This window comes from Panthera leo, chromosome A1 (genome assembly GCF_018350215.1).
Source record: "Panthera leo isolate Ple1 chromosome A1, P.leo_Ple1_pat1.1, whole genome shotgun sequence".
Taxonomy (NCBI): Eukaryota; Metazoa; Chordata; class Mammalia; order Carnivora; family Felidae; genus Panthera; species Panthera leo.
Window position 1 is genome coordinate 90,015,953 of NC_056679.1, and position 25,606 is coordinate 90,041,558.

General features: G+C 49.3%; 1 protein-coding gene across 2 annotated transcripts in view; it reads left to right on the top strand.

The window, feature by feature from the left end:
* Window positions 1-721: 721 nt before the first annotated feature.
* Window positions 722-25,606, top strand: part of GFPT2 (glutamine-fructose-6-phosphate transaminase 2) — a 47,752-nt gene continuing 22,867 nt past the window's right edge. The window contains exons 1-6 of one of the 2 annotated variants that reach the window (XM_042932367.1): window positions 722-816; window positions 16,628-16,735; window positions 18,074-18,172; window positions 18,707-18,832; window positions 22,407-22,465; window positions 23,108-23,242. In XM_042932367.1, coding sequence (XP_042788301.1) covers window positions 810-816; window positions 16,628-16,735; window positions 18,074-18,172; window positions 18,707-18,832; window positions 22,407-22,465; window positions 23,108-23,242 — 534 coding nt within the window. In that variant the 5' untranslated portion in view covers window positions 722-809. Of the gene's footprint in view, window positions 817-3,199; window positions 3,262-16,627; window positions 16,736-18,073; window positions 18,173-18,706; window positions 18,833-22,406; window positions 22,466-23,107; window positions 23,243-25,606 lie in introns of those variants that run through there. The other variant, XM_042932376.1, reaches the window with a different exon arrangement.

The window sequence follows — 25,606 nt, forward strand, 5'->3', positions numbered from 1 at the left end:
TCCGGGAGGGGGTGGTTCCCTGGGTCGCCCCTGCTTGGCTCACGACCTGGGGGGAATCCTCATCTTGAAGCTCCGGCTCTCCAGGAAATCCCGGGTTCGAATTCTGCCACTGCCGGAATTTGTCAATTCCGGCTGCCCTGTTTTGGCAAACTCCCTTTCCACCTCGGAGGGGGCCTCAGTTTTCTCATTTATCAATCAGGCTCTAGAGTTCTCTCCTTACAGAGAGGGGACCAGGCTTGAACACCTACAGTGTGCAGCGATTCTGGTGCCCTCGGAGAAGCCCGGCAAACAGAAGGGCGCACAGGGGAACACGTGCGTCACGCCCGCCATTGTGCTCTGCGTCTTAATTCTCATCAGGACCAGGCAGGTAGGTTCCATTGTCATCCCATTTTACAGACTGGGAAACTGAAGCACAAAGCGATTCAGTCCCCTGTCCAAGGTCCCACGCCTAGACGGAGCCTGAGTCTGGGTCTGAACTCAGACGGTCTCCACCCCCCCGGTCCATCTTCAGGACCCGACACCCAGGCGTTACAGACCGAACTTGCGCCTGGGAGCCGCCCCTCGCCCAGTTCCCTGACTCCTGGGGGCCCAGTCCCCACCGTTGTCACGACAACCGGGGACCAATGGGGAGCAGGCAGGCAGGAGGAGGCCCCGCCCTGGCCCCGCCTCTGGCGGAGGGCTCCGAGCTATAAGGTCCTGAGGCCGAGCGGCGGGAGTCCAGGCCCGCGGAGCGCCAGGCGCGCACGGAATTCCGAGTGTCCAGAGCGCGCAGAATCCCAGAGCCGCGAAGGGCGCAAGCAGCAGCCACGATGTGCGGTGAGTGTGGTGGCCGCGGGTTCCGGCTCCCCGGTCTCTCGGCGCCTGGGCCCGAGAGCCGGGCGCCGGGGACCCGGAGGTGGTGCGGGATGGGGGCATCGATCTGTCCAGGTCCGAGAAGGGGCTTTCACCGGCCGGGCCTGCCTCCTTCTGCCTCTTGTCTCCGAGTGGGTGTCCCAGGGAGGGGTGGGGGAGAAGGGTGCCCAACCCTGGTGTCGGACTTGATGAGGGCGACCCGGCCCGGCCGCCCACGGAGGGGACGAAATTGGTCCTGTCCCGGGCCTGGACCCTCACAACACAGAGGTATCCTCCCTCCCTCCCCCCATGTCCAGTGAGAAAAGCACCCCAAGTCGCCCACAAAGGCGGCCACGCGCAAGCTCACGCATCCGGGGCGCGGGGTGCCCAGCACTGCTCTCAGCCCACCGCGCCCACCCAGGAGAGGCGACCCCACCTGCAACCTCCTGGCAGCCGGCCGGGCTCGCCCCGTGGCGTCGGGAGCTGCCCTCGTGCGCTCGGGAAGGGCCTGTGCGTTCTCCTCGCGTGCCAAAATGAACCTCTTGTCCCTAGAAGGGTCGATTCCATGTTGCCGCCTCTTTGCTGAAAGAGCTCTCGGCGAGGCTTGGGGGGAAAGGCAGCATGGACCGCCGAGCCTGGAGGCAAAGCTGGGAGAAGGAGTCCGGGACGAGGAGTGGGGCTGGGCTCCGGCGTCCTGAACACCGCGGCGCCTCGGCGCTGTCCCGGGAGACTGCTGGGCCATGGCGAGGGCTGCTGCGGCCCTGCGCGCACATCTGCAATTCCTTACTCTCCTGGCTGGGCCGCCTCCGCTGGCTGGGGAGAGGGCCGGGAACTTGTGCTGGGACAAAAGGTCACTGTGCCTTTTTTATTTTTTTTTCCCTGAGTAGGATTCAGTTACCCATTCCAGCCTCCTGTGGCTGGAGGACCTGGTGGAACTTTTGAAGCCATGAAAGGCCTCTGTCTGACTTCGCCCAGGGCTGTGGGGCGGGATGTGCCAGCGGTGAGCCCTGGGCCAAGATCTGTACAGGCCTTGTTTCTGAGGCCAACGGCTCCTGAAAGTGTAAAAGAACCACTGACCAAGGAGCCCACAGCTCGCTTTGGGATGCAGACTCCCCCAGGCCAAGCGGGCATCAATTTAAATTCCTGAACTTTCAGCCAAAATCTCCGGGCTACAGGGCATCGTTAACAATGTATAGGGCTGCCTTGGATGTTTCCCGAGAGAGAGAGAGAGAGAGAGAGAGAGAGAAGAAGAAGCAAAGGTGGCAGTTTTGCCAGAAGCCCTTTGGGTTCTAAACCCTTCAGTGTGGCATTCAAGGCCCTTGGCCAACTGGTGGCCTTAGAGCCAGACTAGTGCACTGACCAAGACCCTTGCTCTGCCTCTCCAGCACTGGCAATTTCCCTCCTTTCTCCTTTCAGGTGCCCTTCTGGGCCCGCCTCTCCCCCAGCCTGCCTTCCTGCTTCCAACTTGCATCTAGCTTTCTCTGTTGTCTCTCTGAGCCCATCTCTGCAAAGAGAGATGGGCTCAGACTCTCCAAATCTGGGGTCCAGTTCTGCTCTCTTAAAGGGCTGCACATGTTTTGTCCCCTAAGGAAAGGATGAGCTTTGGCCCTGTGACTACCTATATCCTTACATCAAGACCCCCACCCCAGCCTATCCCACCCACCTTGCAGCCCTTGGTTAAGTCAGGGAGTGATATCCAACGTGGGAAAGTTATTTCTTTTCACCTGGGTGCTAATGTGTCATTTACAGAGCCCCTCTCCCCCCCGCCCCACTGGCTGAGCACCCCTTGCATGGAGAAGGCCGTCCCAAGTCAAACCTGACAACAGCTGCTGTCGAGAATTAAACACGTTGTTCTCATTTTTTGTTTGTTTGTTTGTTTCTGGATAATGGCCTGTGTGTGCATGACAAGTGATACTGGTTTTCCTTTTTATGGTTGTGTTCTTTTGTAGAGCATTTATGTCAGTTTTCAAACACTTGGTCAATTTTATAGAAAAATGTTAAGGCAATGATTGCGTACTTGGTACAAGGACAGGGCAGAAATTGTGAAGAAGCTCCTGGAATAAGTCGCTTACCCTCATCAACTTTCCATTTGGGGAACTGGAAGCCGAAGGGGTCTGCTCATGCCTCTGTCTGAGCAGGAGCAGTCTTAGGTCTTCTCTCTGGGCTGGCTGTGGCCCTGCTGTGATCTGCCACCTCGAATGCCACCTGTGATATGGTCACATCTTCAGGGCTGTTCCGTCCATGGTCAGCAGGGGTTGAGCTGAGAGCCTTCCCTTCAGCTGCTAATGACCAGGCTTAGGTTGGCTCTTACTCCCCGTTGTCTACTCCACTTCTCCCGCAGAAACCTGGACCCAGTGCTAGCTGACCCTGCACACACTGAGAAGATGCCCCTCAGAGCTTCAGTGCACTGAGAGTTTAGCTGAGGGACAGGTAGGTTTTGTTGACATCTGAGAGACGCTGGCATGTTGCTGTCTGCCAATAGAAAGGTTACTATCTTCCCATTCCTCCTCTCCTTCCTTCTTTGCTCAGCCATTAGTGAAGTGCTGCTCCTGGAGAGGTCCTGTGTTTTCCAGGCCCTGGGGCCACATGGGCACGAGCCTCCCCTCAGAGAAGGGGCAAGGAGTTGGAGAGGCAGGTGGTCACCAAGCAGGGATGGGGTAGCTCACTAGGTAAAAGCTGCCACAGAGAGAAGACATCTGACACAAGCCACAGCCTGGTAACTCTGTGCCAAACCAGTCGGCAGACATCTTTCTGTGTGGTACACAGGGCTTAAACTTTATGTTTTAAAGTCTTCCATTACAAAATTGGGAGATTTCACGTAAGTAGGGAGGATTTACAAGTTCTCTTGAAAAAATCTGATGAGCAGCCTTGAGTTATATATATCTGAATATTGCACGGTGGCCCCTAGGATGATGGGTGCTAGCTCACCAGTCCTCCCGCCCAGCTGCCTCACTCACTGATGTTACCTGATGGCCCACACGCAGTCTTAGTTGAGACCCCAGCACTGCAGAGGCAGGGAGCACTAACTTTCCCAGGAACAGTGCTGCAAGAGCCTGGCCTCAAGTATGAGCTCCATAGAGAGAAGAGGGTGACAGGTGTGCCAGGCTGAGGGCACAGCATGTTCAAGGGTATGGTGGTGTGGGCCACGCACGCATGAAAGTTTGGCAAAAAGGATTGCACTTACCATCCATGAATTCTTTTTTTTTTTAATGTTTTATTTATTTTTGAGAGAGAGAGAGAGAGAGCATGCAAGGAGGGGAGGGGCAGAAAGAGGGGGGCAGAGAATCCGGAGCAGGCTCTGCACTGACAACAGGGACCCCAATGTGGGACTTGAACTCACAAACCATGAGATCATGAGCTGAGCTTATGTCAAGTCAGACGCTCAACCAAGTGAGCCACCCAGTTGCACCCCCATCCATGAATTCTTAAATCTGCCCTATCCTTTACTCCTGCATTTAGTAATTTATGAGAGGGGTGGAAAAAAACTTGGCCATGGAAAATTAGCAAATTCTTAGATTTTGCTAGAAGGTAAAAAGACTTTGAAGCCGTTACCTTTTGTCTTAGTTGGTATATTAGTTTCCGCTGGCTGCTGTAACAAATTACCACAAACTTGTTGCTTTAAAACAACCTAAATTTATTTTCTCACAGTTTCGGAGGCTAGAAGTCCAAAACTCAGTTTTATGGGACTAAAATCAAGGTGTCAGCAGGGCCCCACTTCCTCTGGACACTCTAGGAAAGAATCTGTCCCTTGCCTCTTCCAGCTTTGGTGGCTGCCAGCATCCCTCGGCTTGCATCTCTTGATTCCAGTCTGTGCCTCTGTGGTCACCTCACCTTCTCTTCCATGTCAAATGTCCCTCTGCCTCCCTTTCATAACAATACTTGTGATTGCATTTAGGGCCCAACTGGATAATCCAGGAAAGTCTCCCATCTCAAGATCTTTAATTTAATCATATCTCCAAAGACCTTTTTGCATCAAGATATTTTTATAGCTTCCAGGGATTAGGACCCGATATCTTTGAGGGCCATTGTTTATTTATCCATTATCAAATAATTTTTAAAAACATTTTTAATGTTTATTTATTTCAAGAGAGAGAGAGAGTATGTGATCAGGGGAAGGGAAGAGAGAGAGGTAGACACAGAATCCAAAGCAGGCTCCAGGCTCTGAGCTGTCAGCACAGAGCCTGACCCAGGGCTTGAAGGCTTGAACTCATGAACTGTGAGATCATGACCTGAGCTGAAGGCAGACGCTTTACCGACTGAGACACCCAGCTTCCCCTATCCATTATCCAATAATTTATCCATTATTATTTGGGCTCTGGCTTTTAGGTGCCTTCCCCAAGAATAGTCCAGTGTTGCTAATCTCAGATGGTCAAGTCATGGCCACAGGGATGTTGGCCAGAGGCTACCAGTCTCCCCTCTATGTCTGACACACACATGGAAGTGCCCTGGTCCCAGAACTTGCAGACTGGACCCACCATAGTCAGAAGGTGAATGTAGGCATCAGTTAAAGACCCCATCCTTCACTGGCATGGTGCTACATACCCCGTTTGACCAAATAGTTTCCAGTTTTTCTAGAAGTCAGGGCTTGTGTCCTGTAAATATGGCACTCACTCCATTTGGCCTCCATGCATGTAGATATTCTTCCTACTCATCTCTTCCCTGTGAGAAGCAGGTGTGGTTTCATTCCCCAGAATCAAAAGGGGCCAGGACACACACATACACACACACACACACACACACGCGCGCGCGCGCGCACACACACACACACACACACACACACACACACACACACATCTATCTGCTTACACAGCAGTCTTTAGGAGAGCTTGTCATGTGCTTAGGGAGGTTGTCTCTCATTTCAGCTGAGGAAACAAAGTTCCAGGGAGTTTACAAGACACAGGGGAGAGCTCAGACTTCTTCTGGCTCTGGGAACCCCGTCATATCTAACACACTCCTTTCCTCCCTGTAATGGTTCAGTTCATGGAAGGGTACCTCAGAAGGGGCTGGACTGGAGTTCTTGGGGAACAGACTCTGGGGTCAGATTGCTTGCCTTGCTATGTCCCCAAGCCACAAGAGCCTCGCCAAACAGAGCCCCTGCTCAGGGATGTGCTGCTAAATGTTTGACCACTGGCTCACCATGGCTAATTTCAGGTCATCAATGTGAAGTCCCTCATGGTGGAGTTGAGAAGAGGTGCATATGGTTGGCTCACGGAAGCCAGTCCTAGAAGTTCCCGAACCCTGCTGGCATCCTGCCCACAAGACCACTGCATGCACTCTCAGACAGACGGCTTCCCAGAAACCATCTGGGGAGGGGCTCAGGGCTGGAAGTGATCTTCCCACCTCCTCCTCCCCTTCATCACGCCATTCCTCCATCAGTTGGTCTTATTCACTGGGGGTTTCCCAAGTTCACAGGAACCTTCTGGAAATTCAGTGATGTAACATTAGCAGACAGTGCTTTTACATTGAAGGATTATTTTCATATTTAGTGAAATTTGCTCGTAAAGGGAGATGGACTGGAGGTTACAAACACCCTTGGGAGAAAGTTCTGGAGATTGATGCAAAAAGAAGCAAGTTGATCTGATCGGCTGCCTCTTTCGTTTTCCAAGGGAATATTTCACCAAAAAAAGTTTGACTTTATTTTTACGGCCAAATTTTGGCAGTTTAAACAAGACTTCACACTTTCTTGAAAGCGTGTTTTAGTACAATTTAGAGTATATGTTGTTTCTCCCTTTGCTCTTTGTGAAATCCTGAAATGACAAGGACAACAAGAACTTTTTTCTTAAAAATAGAAATGCCTTGCCCACATTTACTGCAGGAAGTGGAGTCTCCTGTTATCACAGGGATTCCAGTGGTGTGGTAAACTTTAACCCATGGGGTCCCAGAGAAGCCAGAGGCAGGGTGAGGCCGTCCTCAGAAGATCCAGTTCCCTCCTGACCTTGAGCCAGGCTTTGGGGTCCCTGTGTCTTTGTGTGAGAACACTGCCGTGGGACCTCTCGTCCTCTTGGCACCTCTGCCTTTGGTCTTGTTTCTGCGAGGAGGCAGCAGGAATTGTAGTCCCCACGCATCAATATGGTGCTGCCCAGAGAGGTCACAGCCTCCACTGTGGTCCTCTTGGTTGGCCCAGTGGCCTCTCTGACCTGGGGGCCTCACCCAGGAGAGTAGACCTGCTCCATAACTAGCACACCACATACAAATACCCAACAGTCAAACCCACACTCACAGCCACATGCACTCACACACACCCAACACTCAAACCCACACACACCCAACACTCAAACCCACACTCACACCTATACACACTCACACTCATTCCACACTCAAACCCACACTCACACCCATACACACTCACACCCACCCAACACTCAAACACACACTCATATCCACACCCACCCAACACTCAAACACACACTCACACCTATACACACCCAACATTCAAACACACACTCACACCCACACACACTCACACTCACTCCACACTCAAACCCACACTCACACCCATACACACACACACACCCAACACTCAAACCCACACTCACACCCACACACACTCACACTCACTCCACACTCAAACCCACACTCACACCCATACACACACACCCCCAACACTCACACTCACACCCACACACACTCACACTCACTCCACACTCAAACCCACACTCACACCCATACACACACACACACAACACTCAAACTCACACTCACACCCACACACACTCACACTCACTCCACACTCAAACCCACACTCACACCCATACACACACACCCCCAACACTCAAACTCACACTCACACCCACACACACTCACACTCACTCCACACTCAAACCCACACTCACACCCATACACACACACCCCCAACACTCAAACTCACACTCACACCCATACACACACACACCCAACACTCAAACCCACACTCACACCTATACACACTCACACTCATTCCACACTCAAACCCACACTCACACCCATACACACTCACACCCACCCAACACTCAAACCCACACTCATATCCACATCCACCCAACACTCAAACACACACTCACACCTATACACACCCAACATTCAAACACACACTCACACCCACACACACTCACACTCACGCCACACTCAAACCCACACTCACACCCATACACACACACACCCAACACTCAAACCCACACTCACACCCATACACACACACCCAACACTCAAACTCACACTCACACCCATACACACACCCACCCAACACTCAAACCCACACTCATATCCACACCCACCCAACACTCAAACCCACACTCACACCCATACACTCACACACACAACAGCCAAACCCACACACACATACCTAACACTCAACCTATACTCACACCTATACATGCTCATACTCATACACACCCACAGACACCCAACACTCAAACCCACATTCACACCCACACATGCTCATACTCATGCACACTCACACCCAACACTCAAATACAAATTCACACATACACATGCACACTCATACTCTCACACACACCCAACACTCAAACACACATTCGCATCCGCTCATATATACTCACACACCCCAACACGCTCACTCACACACATACACACCCTGATACTCAGACACTCACATGTATACACACACTCTCACAAACACACATGCTCAGGAATTTTGTGAGAAAGAAATCCAACCGGCATGTCTTCTGCCTGGGTGGAGAGTAAGCCGACTTGAGAACTGGACTAGTATCTAATCTGTACTAGGCTCGTGGACTAAGAAGGTCAGCCCCTTCAGTGCGGAGAAGCATGGGATGGTGGTGGAGAAAGCACCCTCAGTCCTGGGGGGGGGGGGGGGGGGGTGCCCAGCCCAGCTGGGTGGTAATGTGCACCCATGGAGTGAGCCCCTAACCCTTGGGGGATGCAGGCTGGATCTCTGCCTTGAACCGTCCACCCTCACTTACAGTGAGGGCAGGCCTTTCATTGGGAAGCTAATGCCTAGAGGGAAGGAAAGATTTTCCAAAACTGTAGTCACAGATTCATAATACAGACTCCAGCCTGCCCACTGTGAATTTGACCTCTTCCCTCATCCTCCAGGCCTCAAATAGCCCCTGCTCCTCTCCGCCACCCCAGGCATTCCAAGGGTTATAAAGAAGATTCTAGGAGTTTGGTGCTCTCAGTTTTGGCTATGTGTCCAGGGGACTTGGCCTCCCGATTTGATCATTGTCATCATCTGTCACTCCAAGGCTGAGAGTCCCCTGCCTGCATGGAAGGACCTCATTGTGGTGCCTTTCATCCTGAGTTCCAGTATGATCTTTCATGCTGTTTGCAGAGGTTGTGTTGGATCCTCCAAGACCTCAAGGTGAGCCAGGCAGAGGGGCCACTAGTCTCCATCCTGCCTTCATCTGGAGCTTTTCCTGGGGTTTAATTTGGCTTTTCTCCCTTTCACTCACTTTCCCCATGTGATTTAAGAGTAGGGCCCTGGGAAGCTGTTTGGAAGCTCTGGATGCCAGAGTGGGGTGTGGGCACGGGGCAGGTGCTGAGCTGGGATGGTTGGGCCAGAGTGGCCTCTGTCCCAGGGCTAGGCATTTCTTTAAGCCACCTCAGGAGGGATCTTACCGTCTTGGCTGTGCAAGGGAGGGAGGGACACAGGAGGAGCCAGACTTGCTGTAGTTGCCGTGACCCGGAGGGGCAGAGAAAGTGGAGTCAGAAGCAGGAATGTCTGGTGGGGGCCAAGAAGGAGTCTCCCAGGGATCGAGAGAGGGCATGGCAGCATGGCCTGGACCCCAGGGGAGCTCAGAGGTTTTTTCATCAGGGTGGGCATCTCCCCCCAAAAACCAAGTCACCTCTATGGGAGCTATTTCTCACTCCTTGGGGTAGGACCGTAAGACAGGGCTTATGCTGATTTGGGGGGAGCACCAGGGAGACAACCTACAGTCACTCAGATAGACCCGGCTATGACTCACTACAAGAGCCAGAGGTACTCTGTCTGTCCATGGGAACCACAGCCTTGGCACAGGACGTCATGAGGATCAGACAAGATAAGGTTCTGAAAGTATTGGCTTCCTGTGCATCCCCCGCATTTTCTACATGGGCACCTCACACTACCCAGAAGTGGGAACACCCCTGGGTGACCCTGAGCCCGCCCTTTTATACATGGGAAGGTGTGCTCAGGCAGAGTTTCCCCTCCTTGTGGCCATCGTTCTTCTGGGTGAGCGGGACTGGGGAGTCATGGAGAAGTCTGCAAAGTCAGACTGGGCTGGATGACAATCCCATACCTCCCAATATCTCATTCATAGAGCCGCACATGGTAAAATAGAATATATGGGCACGTGGCGAAATATTGTAACCTTACAAAGAGCACATGTGGAGTGGAAAGGAAGTTTCTGCCCTACATCCAGTCCCCTCCTCAGGGGCAACCACGGCCCCCACCCCCACCCAGGTCTCGGGTGCCCTTCCAGAAATACGTGTCTCCCCACCCCTCCTTGCATAATTTACTCCTGTTCTATGAGCTGCTTTCTCCCCTGACACATCTTGGAGATGTAGCTAGTTTTCCAGGAAAACACTGAGCTTCACTTCATTCTCTAGGGAAGGCCACTTGCCTATGGTCCCATAGGGGCCCCACCACATGGCTGTGCTGCCACTTCCCTGGTCCCTGCCACGCAGCAGGCTGTCCCCAGTCTCCAGCACTGAGCGACCATCCTCCTGCACTCACACATACCCCACTGCGGAGTTATCTGTTGGATACGTTCCTAGCAACAGCTCTGGCCAACAGATGTGTACATTTTTAATTTTGAAAGATTGCCAAATTGCCTCCCAAAAAGGGTGCACAAATTTAAACTCTTGCTTCTTGTCAAACTCTTGGATCTTTGCTGATCTCATAGGTGAAAAATGGATCCTCACTGCTGTTCTTTTTACAGATGCAAGGGATTCCAGACAGGAATTCTGACGTGCATGGCAAAAGAAATGCCTGAGAAAAGCAGCTTTATTCCATTTCTTAAATTAAAAAAAAAAAAATCTTTTGGGCGCCTGGGTGGCTTGGTCGGTTGAGCGTCCGACTTCGGCTCAGGTCATGATCTCGCGGTTTGTGAGTTGGAGCCCCACATCAGGCTCTGTGCTGATAGCTCAGGGCCTGGCGCCTATTTCGGATTCTGTGTCTCCCTCACTCTCTGCCCCTCCCCCATTCACACCCTGTCTCTCTCTCCTTCAAAAATCAATAAACATTTAAAAAAATCTTTTTTTGATGTTTATTTATTTTTGAGAGAAAGAGACAGAGCACAAGCCGGGGCGGGGGGGGGGGGGGGTGCAGGGCGGGGGCAGAGAGAGAGAGGGAGACACAGAATCCAAAGCAGGCTCCAGGCTCCGAGCTGTCAGCACAGAGCCTGACGCGGGGCTTGAACTCACGAACTGTGAGATCATGACCTGAGCCGAAGTCAGACGCTTGACCAACTGAGCCACCACCCAGGCGCCCCAAATTTTTTTAAAATAGTAAGAGCATGGTGTCTGGGCCGTTTTATTTACTTCATCTCAGTAGAGTGCAGGGAGAAGCCTGCCAAGAGGGAGAGCTGCAAGGGGAGAGAGATGGTGCTTAGTTTAATGAAAGAGCTTATTGAATAGATGTCAGCATGCAAGAGATTTTATGTTGAAATTAGATTTATGCCTTCTTGCGCAAAGACCTCGGAAACCACTCCTGGCAGCTGCTCCCCCGCCCCCCGCCCCCCCAGAATATTCTCCCAAACTGTGCCCGAGTGGCTGGGTGTGGACACAGCTGGTGGTCCTCAGGACAAGGGCGCTTTAACCAGCCCAGCCGCCGCTGGGGCTCTGGCAGCAGCACCCCCACATTCCCACCAAGAAGGCTACTCTGGATCTGAGAGCCAGAGACACACTCAAAGAACATACATGCCTGACAGGAGTTCAGACTGCTGGCCGGCCCGGAGAAGGGGAGTTGCAGGAGACAGGTGGACAACAGAGGCCCTAGAGCACTCTCATGAAAGTATCTCAGATTTAAAACCTTTCCAGAGTTTGTACAGGGGCCTTCAAGTCATCTGCAATGCCTGTCAGCTCCCCTTCGTGAGGCGCAGCTGTAATTCTAGAAGGATTCCCGGGATGCCAGGGAAGACTCCAAAAATGATCAGACAGAATTGTCTCACGTAGCTCTGTGGTCTTTACGGTGACTGGAATTTGACCACGTTCCCCTCCCCTCCCCCCCCCCCCGAGAACTTTGATATTTTGCAGAATAATTAATATTATGAAAAGTTTCACCCACACAGAGATTATAAAAATTAATGTTATGAAAAGTCTCACCTGGGGACACCTGGGTGGCTTAGTTGGTTGAGCGTCTGACTTCGGCTCAGGTCATGATGTCACAGTTCATGAGTTCAAGCCCTGCGTCGGGCTCACTGCTGTCAGCACAGAGCCCTGCTTTGGATCCTCTGTCTCTATCTCTGTCTCTGTCTCTCTCTCTGCCCCTCCCCCTCTCAAAAAATAAATAAACAGCAAAAAAAAAAAAAAAAGAAAGAAAGAAAAGTTTCACCTGAACATAGATTGTAGTGATGGTTGAACAACTCTATGAACACAGAGTTGACCCTCGAACAATTGGGGAGTTAGGGGCACCAACACTCCACACAGTCGAAAATCTCCAGATAACTTTTGACTCCCCCCAAACCCAGCTACTAATAACCTACTGTTGATCGGAAGCCTCACCAATAAGCAGTAACACATATTTTGTATGTTCTATGGAGTCTATACTGTGTTCTTACAATAAAGTGAGCTAGGGAAAAGAAAACATTATGAAGAAAAGCATAAGGAAGAGAAAAAGATATTTACAGTACAGTACTGAAGTTATCAAAAAAAGTCCACCCGAGCACTTCAAACCGTGTTGTTCAATGATCAACTGTACTGAAAACCACTGAACTGTACACTTGAAATGGGAGAATATTAAGGCATGTGACTTATATCTGAATAGAACTGTTCAAAATTTTATAGTATTTCCATTAGAAGGTAACTATTCGGTTGTTTTTTTTTAATGAGCAAGGTGACAAAAATACATCATCTGCCCAGATGTGTTGAGGTCTGAAGTGTAGGGTAAAGTGTGAACTCCTGTGACCCAAACGCTCAGCAGCCCTGTGGGGACAGGCGCCTTCGCTGGGGAGGTGCCCCAACTATACACAAGGCCTTACACTCAACGCCTCTCACCTGATCTAGTGTCAGCCAGGAAGACAAAAATAGCTGACCACCAAAATTACCCTTAGCCATTTTAAAAAGAAAGCATCTGTAACTGCTCAGAAAGCACAGTGTTCATGTTTTTTATAGAGAAATTCTGGGAGCACGTGGGTGGCTTAGTCAGTTAAGCGTCCGACTTTGGCTCAGGTCATGATCTTGCAATTCACGGGTTGGAGACCCGCATTGGGCTCTGTGCTGACAGCTCGGAGCCTGGAGCCTGCTTTTGATTCTGTGTCTCTGTCTCTCTCTGCCCCTACCCCACTGTGCTCTGTCTCTCTCTCTCTCAAAAATAAATAATAAAAGAAATTATATAGAAATTCTGCACTTTAATACTTGTGTGCAAATATATACTGTGTATGGTAATGCACAGGACGTAAGAATGAAAAATAGCATTAAATTTTTTTTTTAATGTTCATTTATTTTTGAAGGAAAGAGAGACAGAGCGTGAACAGGGGAGGGGCAGAGAGAGAGGGAGACACGGAATCTGAAGCAGGCTCCAGGCTCTGAGCTGTTAGCACAGAGCCCGACGCGGGGCTCGAACTCCTGAACCATGAGATCACAACCTGAGCTGAAGTCAGATGCTTAACCAACTGAGCCAGCCAGGTGCCCCTCAAATTACCATTTTTAACACCTCTGAATTTCATCGCCTCTCTTTTGTCTACGTCTAGAAGAATGAATTTTAGCAAATTAAATGTTCATATAATGTGACCCCACTCACTGCTTAGGGATACAACATTCCTTTAATGGACACTTTGTCATTCATTCAGATACACTATACTGATTTGAACCTAATCTTCTTAATGACTGGAGATATTACGGGAGGTTTTGTGTATAATTGTGGTCAGCCCTCAGGCAGGTTGTCCTCTCTGTGGTTCATCTTTGGCATTTCCCCCTTCCCCCCCCCCCAGTTTTATTGAGATATAATTGACATGTAACACTGTAAAAGTTTTAGGTGTACTCAATGCTTTGCTATATGTATATATTGTGAAATGATCACCACAATAAGGTTAAACAACCATCACTTCACACAGTTAACATTTTCTCCTCCTGATGAGAACTTTTTTTTTAAGTTTATTTATTTATATTTGAGAGAGAGAGAGAGAGAGAGAGAGAGAGCACGGAAGGGGCAGAGAGGGAGAGAGGAAATCCCAAGCAGGCTCCACACCGTCAGCACAGAGCCCCATGCGGGGCTCAAACTCATGAACCGTGAGATCATGACCTGAGCCCAAGTCGGACACTTAACCAACACTGAGCTACCTAGTTGCCCCCCTCCTGATGAGAACTTTAAGGAGCTACTCTTTTTGCATCTTTCAGATGTACAATACAGTATTGTTAACTATAGTCAGCATGTTGTACATTACATCCTCAGGACTTACTTATTTTATAACTGGAAGTTTATACCTTTTGACCATCTTTGCCTAATTCTCCCATCTCCTACTCCTCCACTTCTGGCAGCCACCAATCTGATCTCTGTATCAATGAGTTTGGTTTTTTTCAGATTCCACATATGAGATCATACAGTATTTGTCTTTCTTCTGTCTGATTTATTTCATGCAGCATAATGCCCTCAAGTGCCATCCATGTTGTTGCAAATGGCAGATTTTCTTCTTTTTTATGGCCAAATGATATTCCATTGTAAATATTTATCCATCCATCTGTGGATGGACACTTGGGTTGTTTCTACGTGTTGGTTATTGTAAATAATGCTGCAATGAACGTGGGGGTGCAGATATCTGGCAAATTTTTAATCCTGGTCAGACCTTTCCAGCATCCCAGAAAAACAGTAGGAAAATTAAAAAATCAAATCATTGGGTGCCTGAGTGACTCAGTCAGTTAAGCGTCCAACTTTAGCTCAGGTCATGATGTCACAGTTCGTGAGTTTGAGCCCCGCGTCCAGGCTCTGTGATGAAAGCTCATAGCCTGGAGCCTATTTCAGTTTCTGTGTCTCCCTCGCCCTCTGTCCCTCCCCTGCTTGTGCTCTCTCTCTCTCAAAAATAACATTAAAAAAAATTGTTTTTAATCAAATCATTAAAATTTGGAAAATAAACCTTTTAACTCCATTCATCCCTGAGGAAGCCCTGCCTGGTGGTTAGGAGCATTTAAGTCCTAAGGTCAGGTCTCCTTGGTTCTCAGTCACAGGCTCCCAAGCTTCTCTTCTAGAAAGTAAAGGGAGGTAATGGTAAATACAGCCTCTGAACTTTAATTGACACCTGTATGGGAATGGTTGGCCCAGTGCCTGGCACATAGTGAGTTCTCAATAAGATGAGTTACTATGGGGTACCCTGGGTGGCTCAGTTGGTTAAGCGTCTGACTCTTGGTTTTGGCTCAGGTCATGATCTCACAGTTCATGGGTTCGAGCCCCATGTCAGGCTCTGTGGTGATAGTGCAAAGCCTGCTTAGGATCTCTCCCTCTCTCTCTCTCTCTCTCTCTCTCTCTCCTACCCCCCCCATCTCACTCTCTCTCTCTCAAAATAAATAAACTTAAAAAAAAAAAAGATGAGTTATAAATATTCCTGAAGGCCAGTATTGTTCATGATCCATACTCTTGCTTCCCTGATTAATGCAGATTTACAGTCGTTCTATTCCACATGCATTTATTGAATAAGGACGGTATGCCAAGACACAGTGAGAAATGAAAAAATAGAAGTGCCAGCCTGTGTCCTTGTCGGCGGATGTAGATGTCTCAGGATGCAAGAGCACTGGGGTGGCCCAAAACCGGGGAGGCTGGGGCCTGAACAAGCCTGCTGGGGGGGGGGGGGGGGCGGGATCAGAGCTGAGCTTTGAGGACGGCAGGTTTTCCCAAGTGGAGCAGGGAGGACAGAAGGACAGAGGGACGTCAGGGTAGGGAACTCGCAGGGCAGGACAGAGACAGACCAAGGGTCCATAGTCTTAATCAGGGAGGGAGTGGAGCAGCTTAGAGAGAGCCAGTGTGACGGCTGTTACTTCCTATTTAGGAAAATGTTATTTCGAAATACAAATATGGAGAATAAAGCCAAATAAAATCTTGGAGTGCAGGCCTCCCTTGAAGGTAGGGATTCTCCAGGGGCCAAGAGATGATTTTGGTTTTGCTGTTGCGAAAGTAGCATTTATTGATGCTAAAGCTCCAGGCAACAGGGCTGAGCAGGAAGGAGTAAAGGCCTCAGCCCCTGTCTTCACCTGCTGCAGCCTCCTTCACCTGCTGTGACCTCCTTAGGACCCTTCCCGGGCATATTCTGTGCAAATCAAGGAATCCACATGGGTTGGGACCTCGAGATGTCCCTAGGTGGTTGGGTGGTTTAGCTGATCTTTGCTGTTATAAATGTTGCCATGGTGAAAGCCAGGTCACGTGACTGCGTCCGTAGGATAAATTCTCTGCGGTGAAATCGCAAGGCCAAGGCGTACGCATTCGTTCTTCACATGCTACGCGAGACTTCTCGTCCCTGGCTGGGCTGCTTGCTGGGCTGTCCTTCCGGAAGCAGAGGGGAGCACATCGTTCTTCGGCTATGTCAGGGGAAGGCCACGCACGCAGCCGGCAAGGCCTCCCGGGATGCCAGCTGGGTGGGCGTCCCCAGAAGCATTTTTTTTCCCTCAACACCAACCGAGTGATTTACAAACATGTTGGTTCCCCCTCTGTCAACAGGAATCTTCGCCTACATGAACTACAGAGTCCCCCGGACGAGGAAGGAGATTTTCGAAACCCTCATCAAGGGCCTGCAGAGGCTTGAGTACAGAGGCTATGACTCGGCAGGTAGGCCCCGCAGACTGCCCTCATAGATACAACGCTTGTTCCTGTCACTTGAGAACTAGAGAAAAGGAGGGGCGCCTGGGTGGCTCAGTGGGTTAAGTGCCCAACTTCGGCTCAGGTCATGATCTCATGGTTGGTGAGTTCAAACCCCACATTGGGCTCTGTGCTGACAGCTTGGAGCCTGGAACCTGCTTTGAATTCTGTCTCCCTCTCTTTCTGCCCTTCCCCCACTCATGCTCCATTTCTGTCTGTCAAAAATACATTAAAAAACATTAAAAGTTTTTTTAAAAAATAAGGAAACTAGAGAACAGGAGAAAGAAGAAATAACGGTAAAAAAAAATCTCTACCAAAGCTCTCGCATTAATATCTTTGTGTCCCTCCTCTGGTCACTGCTGTGCGTATGTTGGGGTGGTATGGGGATGTGGGGGTGTCACACGTAGCTACTTTTTGTTTTTAACCTGATCGTAACTATAGAATTATAATTTTATGTCCTGTTTTCATTTATCTCCCACATCTCCCGTTACCCTAAACTCTTCCTAAGGATCTTGCTCAGTGGCTGTATAATCCTCCCCTGGGTGACTATCTCAGAGCTTACCTCTTCATCCATCTGACTGGTGGATATTTAGTCCACTTCCCATTTTTAATTAAGCAGCCTTAGGAGAAAGGGGGAGCCAGATATTTTCATATCCCTGTTAATTCTTTTTTTTTTTTTTTGTATAGTTTATCTGGAGAGAGACAGAAACAGCACGAGTGGGGGAGGAGCAGAGAGGGAGGGAGACAGAATCCAGAGCAGGTTCCACCCTGTCAGCACAGAGCCCTGCTCAGGGTTGGAACTCACTAACTGAGAGATCACGACCTGAGTCAAAACCAAGAGTCAGATGCTTAACCGACTGAACCACCCAGGCTCCCCTCCCTGTTCATTCTTAACGGAAAGCATGTCAGATGAAGGATCTTAGGAACACTAATGCAGTAGGGATGTCAGCACAGGGCATGGCACCATCAGTGCCCTCAAGCGAGCCCGCCACCTTCAGTGGTGGGCGTGGAGGAACCTCCCTCACAGGCAGGCTCCCGGGGATGCACCCTGGTTCAAAGCCAGGTGAGGCGGCCACAGCCCAGGTCCCAGGTGCGCCTCCCCTGTTTGCTGCCACATCATAATCTTGCTGAATCAACATCCTGAACGCTGTGTAGTTCTCTTCCAGGCTGCAAGCCTGGCCAACGGGAACGGACAAATCCACAGCACTGTGCAGCCCTCACCCTGGGTTGTACTCTGTAACAAAGTGCAGGAGACCAAACAAATCCCAATGCAAAAAAAAAGGAAAAAAAATCATGTGTGTCCCACAGGTGTGGCAATCGATGGAAATAATAACGAAGTCAAAGAAAGACATATCCAGCTGGTCAAGAAAAGAGGAAATGTCAAGGCTCTTGATGAAGAACTTTACAGTAAGTGGGACACATGCCCATTCAAAGCAGCATGGGTCAGTTTAAAGTCTTTTATTCCAATAGCATTCGAGACTAAAAATATTCACTTATCCAAGCATGGATAAATAGAAGGAGAGTTAAGCCTACATCGTAAAACTGTGTTTCTCAGAGTGTGGGATTTGTTTTTGTTTTTGTTTTGTTTGGGGGAAGGTTGGTTTTCTGGGGTTTTTTGTTTTTCTAGGAGGTGGTGCATGAGAATTTTTTTTAATATTTAGTACGTATGTATTTATTTTAATTTTTCTGGCAAATGATACTATTTTTCCATTTATAGTTATGATCTATAATATTCTTTTTAAAGTAAGCTCATTTTGGCTGGTGACTTAGGTTACTGATAAGCACTAAGTAAACTACAGCAGGGATCTGGCAGAAATCCCCAGGGTAGGGCCTTTGCAGTCCAAGGTGGGATGTGCTTTTGACGTGGCTGAGGTGTGTCCATGTAATCATGCCACCTCACCATAACAGTAATGTGTCAATGATTATTTTTCTTGCTTCTAGAACAAGACAGCATGGACTTGAAGGTGGAGTTTGAGACCCACTTTGGCATTGCCCACACGCGCTGGGCTACCCATGGGGTCCCCAATGCTGTCAACAGCCATCCACAGCGCTCAGACAAAGGCAACGGTATGTAGCGTGGCCCTGCGTCCCCTTCCTGAAGGTTCTGCCTGGCTTTGACCTGTGCCACTGTGGATCCACACCCACTGCCAACTGGCATGCTTCTCTCCCTGCCTCATCTTCCCCGAGGATCCAAACAGATAGCACTGGGCCTTAGACAGGAGGTGAACTCAGCCTGGCTCCTGGGCAGGGCTGACCCCTACCCAGGCCTCTACAGGAAAACAGTGGCAACTTCCCATGACTGCTCCCAGCTTCTGAGACCCAGCCTGAGTGCGACTTGGCAGCATGAGAGGTCTAAGAGTCGGGCACTGTTCTGCAAGGGACTGTGTTGTTCTGGAGGGCTGGGTGCCCGAGGGAGGGATGGGTTTCATTTCCCCAGAGGAGAGTGGTCTTGAGCCAGGGTAGTGCTGATCTCGGTTAATGTCTGAAGTGCCTGCTCCAATCCTGGGCCCTGCCATGAGGCCTCAGCTGCCAAAGGCTTGAGGTTTGGAGAAGCAGAGACTGTAGCAGGCAGCCCAGGGCCTCCCTCCAAGCAGCAGAGCCCTCTGCTTGGCTTGTGTCATGTTTTTTAAATATGAGAATTACCAAACCTGAAAGTCCAGACTTTTGTTATTCCTTGAAAAACTAGAAGATATGGTAACTGGGCTCACAGTACCTTGGAGTTCCACTGAAAAAGCAGTGGTCTAGGGTCACAGAGAGTGACCCCACAGAGAGTGGGGACATGGTGACTGCTCAGGGCAGTCACGGGGATACCAGGCCCTCTTTGGTGAGCTGCAGGATCCCTGGTTCTCCCAAATGCCCCAGCTCGTGGGTCCATGTCCCATGCCCGGGCCCACAGGATAGTTCTCTTCAGTGACACCCCCAGGCCCTCTCATCAGAGAAGGGCTGGTAGGTCTGGAGATTCCAGTGGGTCTCCGTTCTAGGTTAGGCCTGATTAGGTCAGAAGCCCCCAGTGACCCACCCCTGGGCATGATGGGGGAGGGTGACCGGCAGAGAGAATGACCTCTGGAGTCCCTTGGGCCCCCCACCCCAAGACATTCCCTGGCATAGTGTCAGTTTTTACCAAGCCCCATAGTAAAGTAGAAATCAGATCCACCAGAGTCGTTGAGGAGTGCTTATTGGCAGGAAACTTTAGCTAAACACTTGGCAAGAGTCACTGCAGTTCATCGTCGTGGAAGTTGGGCCATAGGAGAGACTGGCACCTCTCTGCTCAATGTCCCTTACTCCTGGGAACACTGGCTCATCCTGCCCAATTTGGAAGGGAAGGACTCCTCTGGAGAATGGAAGGAGAGCCCCATACCTCCTGCTTGGCAGAACAGCTGGAGAGAACCCTGGGGGCTGGGCTACACGTGCATCCACGTGGTCGGGGTCTTGGGTAGTGAGGACAGATCCTTGGATCTGGTCCATGCCTTGAACCATAGGGCATCCCACTTCTGGGGTCAGTGCCCCACATCCAGGAGGGGGACAGCAGACCCCATGGTGCTGAGGACCTAGAATGTTATTCCAGCCAAATCCCAAGCCAGATACAGAGGTTGACCCCTGGAGCAGTGGGGCTGGTGGGAAAAACTGTACCAAGACCATGTACCCTAAGAGGTTGCCACCCTAGGTGATAAAGTGAAGCCTCACTTCAGTGTAGTCGGGGATTCTGTGTCCCCAAAGCAGGGAGGCTCCAAGCAGATCCCCCTGCCCCACACCCAAACTTGAAAATGCCTGCCCTGACTCAGGGTGAGTAATTGAAAAGAAAAACACGAGAAGTAAGCAGAGATTCGTAGAATTTCTTTAGCAACTCATCAGGGATAACCGAAGAGCACATTTTTGAGGAACACTTACACCCAGGAACAGCGTTGCACAAGAAAATTACACAAAGAAGCATTCGTAAAGAAAACACAGATTCTAGGAAGCCAACTACCGATGAGAAGACAATTAAATGAAAAAATGGGACAAGGTTAAGAAAATAAAGCAACTGTGTCACAGTCAATATGAAAACTATTGGAGAGGTGGATGAATATGGAGACAGTGAATAGAGATCCAATAGGTGAGTTACTGGTGTCCCCTAAGAAGAGAACAACACAAGTGAAATGGTAAAAATAAAATAAGATAAAATAAAATAAAATAATAATAATAGGTAAAGCCGTAAATGAGTTCAGCTGTGCCCGGCACACTTGTCGAAAATGGCTTTTCTATTCAAGCCCTTCCAGTCTGTGTGTGACTTCACAAGTATAACAATAGGCTGTAAAAAAGAGGGAGAGAGAGAGAGAGAGGAAATTATGATAAAAACAAAGAAAAACAGTAAAGGACTAGCCTGTACTGACCAAAAACTGAATTAGAGATCCAGAGTTTCACTGAACAGTAATCTTTATGAAGAACACCCACCTTCTAGATGCATCCTGGTGGAATTACTGAATGCCAAGGATGATAAAGGGTCTATCATCTAGGCTCAGGAGGAAAGGGAATTCCTTACCCAGAAAAACTCTCAGGCTGCTTTTAGACCTTCATGTTATCCATCAGCTATTTATTGAGGAAATGCAGTGGTGACTGAGGCATATCCCTCTTCCAGGGTTGGCCAGGGGGTCCCCTCCCCCCGCCAGCTGGGGGCAAGGAACCCTACTGGTGCTCAGAGAGCAGGGAGGAGCCACAGCAGGCAGACCCTGTAGAGAGAAATGCTCATGGCCATACAGGAATGGGGGTGAGCCCAAAGATGCCAGAATTTCTGGGGTCACCCAGAAATTTTTAAGTTTATTTATTTAGAGAGAGAGAATGGGGGAGGGGCAGAGAGAGAGGATCCCAAGCAGGCTCTGCACTGACAACAGAGTGCCCGACCTGGGGCTCAAACTCACGAACCGTGAGATCATGACCTGAGCTGAAGTCAGACCCTTAACTGATGGAGCCACGCAGGCACCTGAAAATCAGGATTCAAAATTTCAAACTTCACTCTTTTCACAATGTGGTGTGGATCAAATGGAACACGTGTGGATTGCTAGTTTGTGGCCTCATTGAGCCTAAAGCCATTTCAGAATGCCTGAACTAGTTTCTGGATGCCAAAACACATTTGACGATACTGTAGGCCACAGGTCAGAGGTCTGTGCGTAGTCAGGTTGGTAGGTGCTTTTAACCCAAAGAGAGCAGTGTATTTCCTCAGGTTTAAATTGTAGTCATAGGGGCACCTGGGTGGCTCAGTCAGTTAAGTGTCCGACTTCGGCTCAGGTCATGATCTTATGGTTCGTGAGTTCAAGCCCCGCATCGGGCTCTGTGCTGACAGCTCGGAGCCTGGAGCCTGCTTTGCATTCTGTGTCTCCCTCTCTGTCTGCCCCTCCCCCACTTGCGTGCACGTGCTCTCTCTCTTTCAATCAAAAATAAATAAATGTTTAAAAAAATAGTTTAAAAAAATTAAATAAATAAAAAATAACTTGTAGTAGATGGTAACACGTCCACTCTCATCACCGCTAAGTGATGTTTGCTCACAGGAGTCTCTGTGGGAGGAAAGCTTGTAGAGAGTTTCAGACTGTCAAATCGTTGTCCTTCACTTCCGAATTGAACTTCACCTTTTCATGGCATTTCTCTCTTCACCAAACTTTTCTTCCAGAATTCGTTGTCATCCATAATGGGATCATCACAAATTACAAAGACCTAAGGAAATTTCTGGTAAGCTACTTCCCCTGGGTTAACATGTAAGTCAGATGGTGTCTATCTTCCCCAGAACTTTCCAACCAGCTCATTTCCCTCTGGAAGCAAAAGCAGGAGCTGAGTAAGACCCATGTCACCACATTGGACATAAACCTCATCCTGGCTCCGCCACCTTTCCAGATCTTGCAGGAGAAGATAGCAGGGCATTTGCATGTCCCTCAGGGACCACCGCAGATTCACATAATCAAAAGAACATGAACTTCCTTTTATTAAAGTATCTGCACTGCCTAACATATCGACTCATACACCACATGGAATGTGGGGTGAGAAGACAGACAGTGTTTGTCTCACATATGAAAAGGTTGCGGTGTTGGTTGGGATGTGGGTGGGTTTGACTCAACATATTTGATCATTTTGACTGCTGTTATTTTGCAATGTCCAGATTAATGGCGAGGACAGGCTTCTGAGGCAGGATGATCTCAGGGAATACTGGAATGACTCAGCTTGCTATGTGATTCTGGCCGACATTTCTTACCCCCCGTTTTCCTTGTTCTTATCTTAAGTCACTGTGAGGGTGGATCATAAGGGAGGAGAGGGAGCTGGCCGGGCAACATTATGCAATGACCGTTATCTAACACTCTGTCCAACGAAATATTCCAGGAAAGCAAAGGCTATGAGTTTGAGTCAGAAACAGACACAGAGACCATTGCCAAGCTGATTAAATACGTGTTTGACAACAGAGAAACTGAGGACATTACGTTTTCAACACTGGTCGAAAGAGTCATTCAGCAGCTGGTGAGTTACCAGGCCCACCTGTGTACATAAATCGCCCTTTCATTCCTTCACTTTTCAGTAGCATTTATGAGCCGAATTTGTGCAAAGTACCTGAGGATTAAAGATGGCTTGACTACAGTGGTGCCTGGATGGCTTAGTTGGCTAAGTATCTGACTCTTGATTTTAGCTCAGGTCTTAATCTCAGGGTCATGAGTTCAGCCTCGCATTGGGCTCTGTGCTGGGCGTGAAGTTACTAAAAACAAAAAAAGTCTACGATGTCTGGCCTTAAGATGTTACATCATGGAGAACTGAGAGAAATCCTGAGGTTTTGGTAGTAAATATCGAGTAAGAAGTGGCTTGTTCCATCTTAACCCCTCTGAGTCCGTGATCAGAACTTCCCATCATTGGTTCCTCATGATGGCGCACTGCACGCGGGACCTTTGTCATCTTGTCCACTGTGTGTGCCATTAGTTACATACCCAGGGTGCATTGAACTGATGTTGGAGACTCAGAATTGTAGTTTTTCCTCCAGTTTCAGTGAAGTGATTGTTCATCAAGGGGCAGAAATACCCACATATCCTTACTGAGCAGAGTTGGAAGGAAAAGGAAGTAAAAGCAGGTGTGAACTTTTGAGAAGTTTGATTCTAGAAAAAGAGTGTCAGGAAATGGCCCAGTGGTGGTGGGAGAGGCTTGCAGTTCTGAGGGAAGACTGTTTTTTGTGATAGGAGATACCAGATCAGGTTTGTGTGCTTATCCAGGAAGAGAGAGAGGGATTGGTGATGTCCCAGAGGGCTGGACCCACAAAACTAAGCCCCAAGAAGGGGCACATGCTGGGGCAAGGGCGGGGTAGAGAGGGAGTTGTCCACAAGGATGAGGCACAACAGACTCAGGCCGTGTATGAGATGGTAGGGGGAGGAGGAGTGGTCTCCAGATTTCCCAGAGTCCATCCTCCTGGGCATCCCTGCCATCCAGGAGCTCCTCCAACACAGGGACAGCCTGGAGACAGCATTTGGGGCCAGGAATCTGGAATATCCAGGGTCAGAGGGTACAACACTATGGTTTAAAATATATCACCCTCTGGTATTTTCAGAGCCTTTTTCATAAATAAGTCTACTGTCAAACACTTTGCTCCCATTTTTGGAAGTCATAATTTAGAAGACATTTATAGACAAGAGCCTGTCCTATACGTAATACATAGTATAATTACTATGTAATTTACAGTAAACCAGTTTGGTTTTGCTGCACAGTATCTTCTCATTTCCATTTGTAATTTTAAATTTTGGAAATGCCTCCCCAGTGATGACAGGTGTAAATTTCAGTGATTTCTCTTAGCTGAAGCAATGAGGGGCTCTTTGGGGCTCTTTGGGACTGGGAAGTATTTTTCTGTTCAGTACCACGTTATTGTTTACAGAACTGGCAGGGTAAACATCAGGCTTCTGGGCAGTTTGAAAGGCCCCTAGAGGCCTGGGGATGCTGACTCTGGGTCCCTCTGGCTGTGTGACTGAGTTGGCAAACTGGCCAAGGCTGCGTGGGGCCTTGGGTCTGCCCAGGATTCCAAAACATGGGGCATTTCACATGAAAATCCAGACTTCTAGCTGGTTATACATAACCCCAGTCTACTAGGGGCATGGTAAAATTAGTACAGGGTGGTCAGAATGTAGGAGAGAATTTTGCACCAGGGATTTAAATAGAGCATTTGGAGTCTTGAGTTAGGAGAACTAGGTTTGTTCTGGTTTGCACAACGCAACAGAGGGTGAATGACAGTCATTGCTAAAGAAATAATAGAAACACTAATAACAACCCATGCCACTGTTGGGTTTTTCATATGGCAGGCCACTGTTCAGAGCACTTAAAGTGCATGAGCTCACATGGGGCACCTAGGTGGCTCAGTTGGTTGAGCGTCTGACTTGGGCTCAGGTCATGATCTCACGTTGGTGAGTTCAAGCCCCAACTCAGGCTCACCGCTGTCAGCACAAAGCCCACTTTAGGTCCTCTGTCCTCTTCTCTCTCTGCCCCTCCCTGCTCACACACTCTCTCTCAAAAATGAGCAACAAAAGTACATGAGCTCACAGAAGCCATGCAAGGTAGAACTATTCTCATTTCCATTCACCACGAGGCACAAACTAGGCAATTGCTCAATTAAGGGGTGGAGACAGGGTTTGAACCTAGGCTCTACTGTGTGTCATGGAGTAATCCCTTTCATTCTCACAGTTCCAGGGCAGGACCCCTGGCCACAGTTCTCATTTCCTGAGGCTCTAACTGCCCCCATCCACCCAGATCATCACAGAGCGGGGAATCGCTCCTTGTGGCCCTGAGCAGGGGTGGGTTCTGCTGCGCACCATGAAATCCACAAGTTCTGGTCTTTGGTTTTTCCTCGTGGTACAG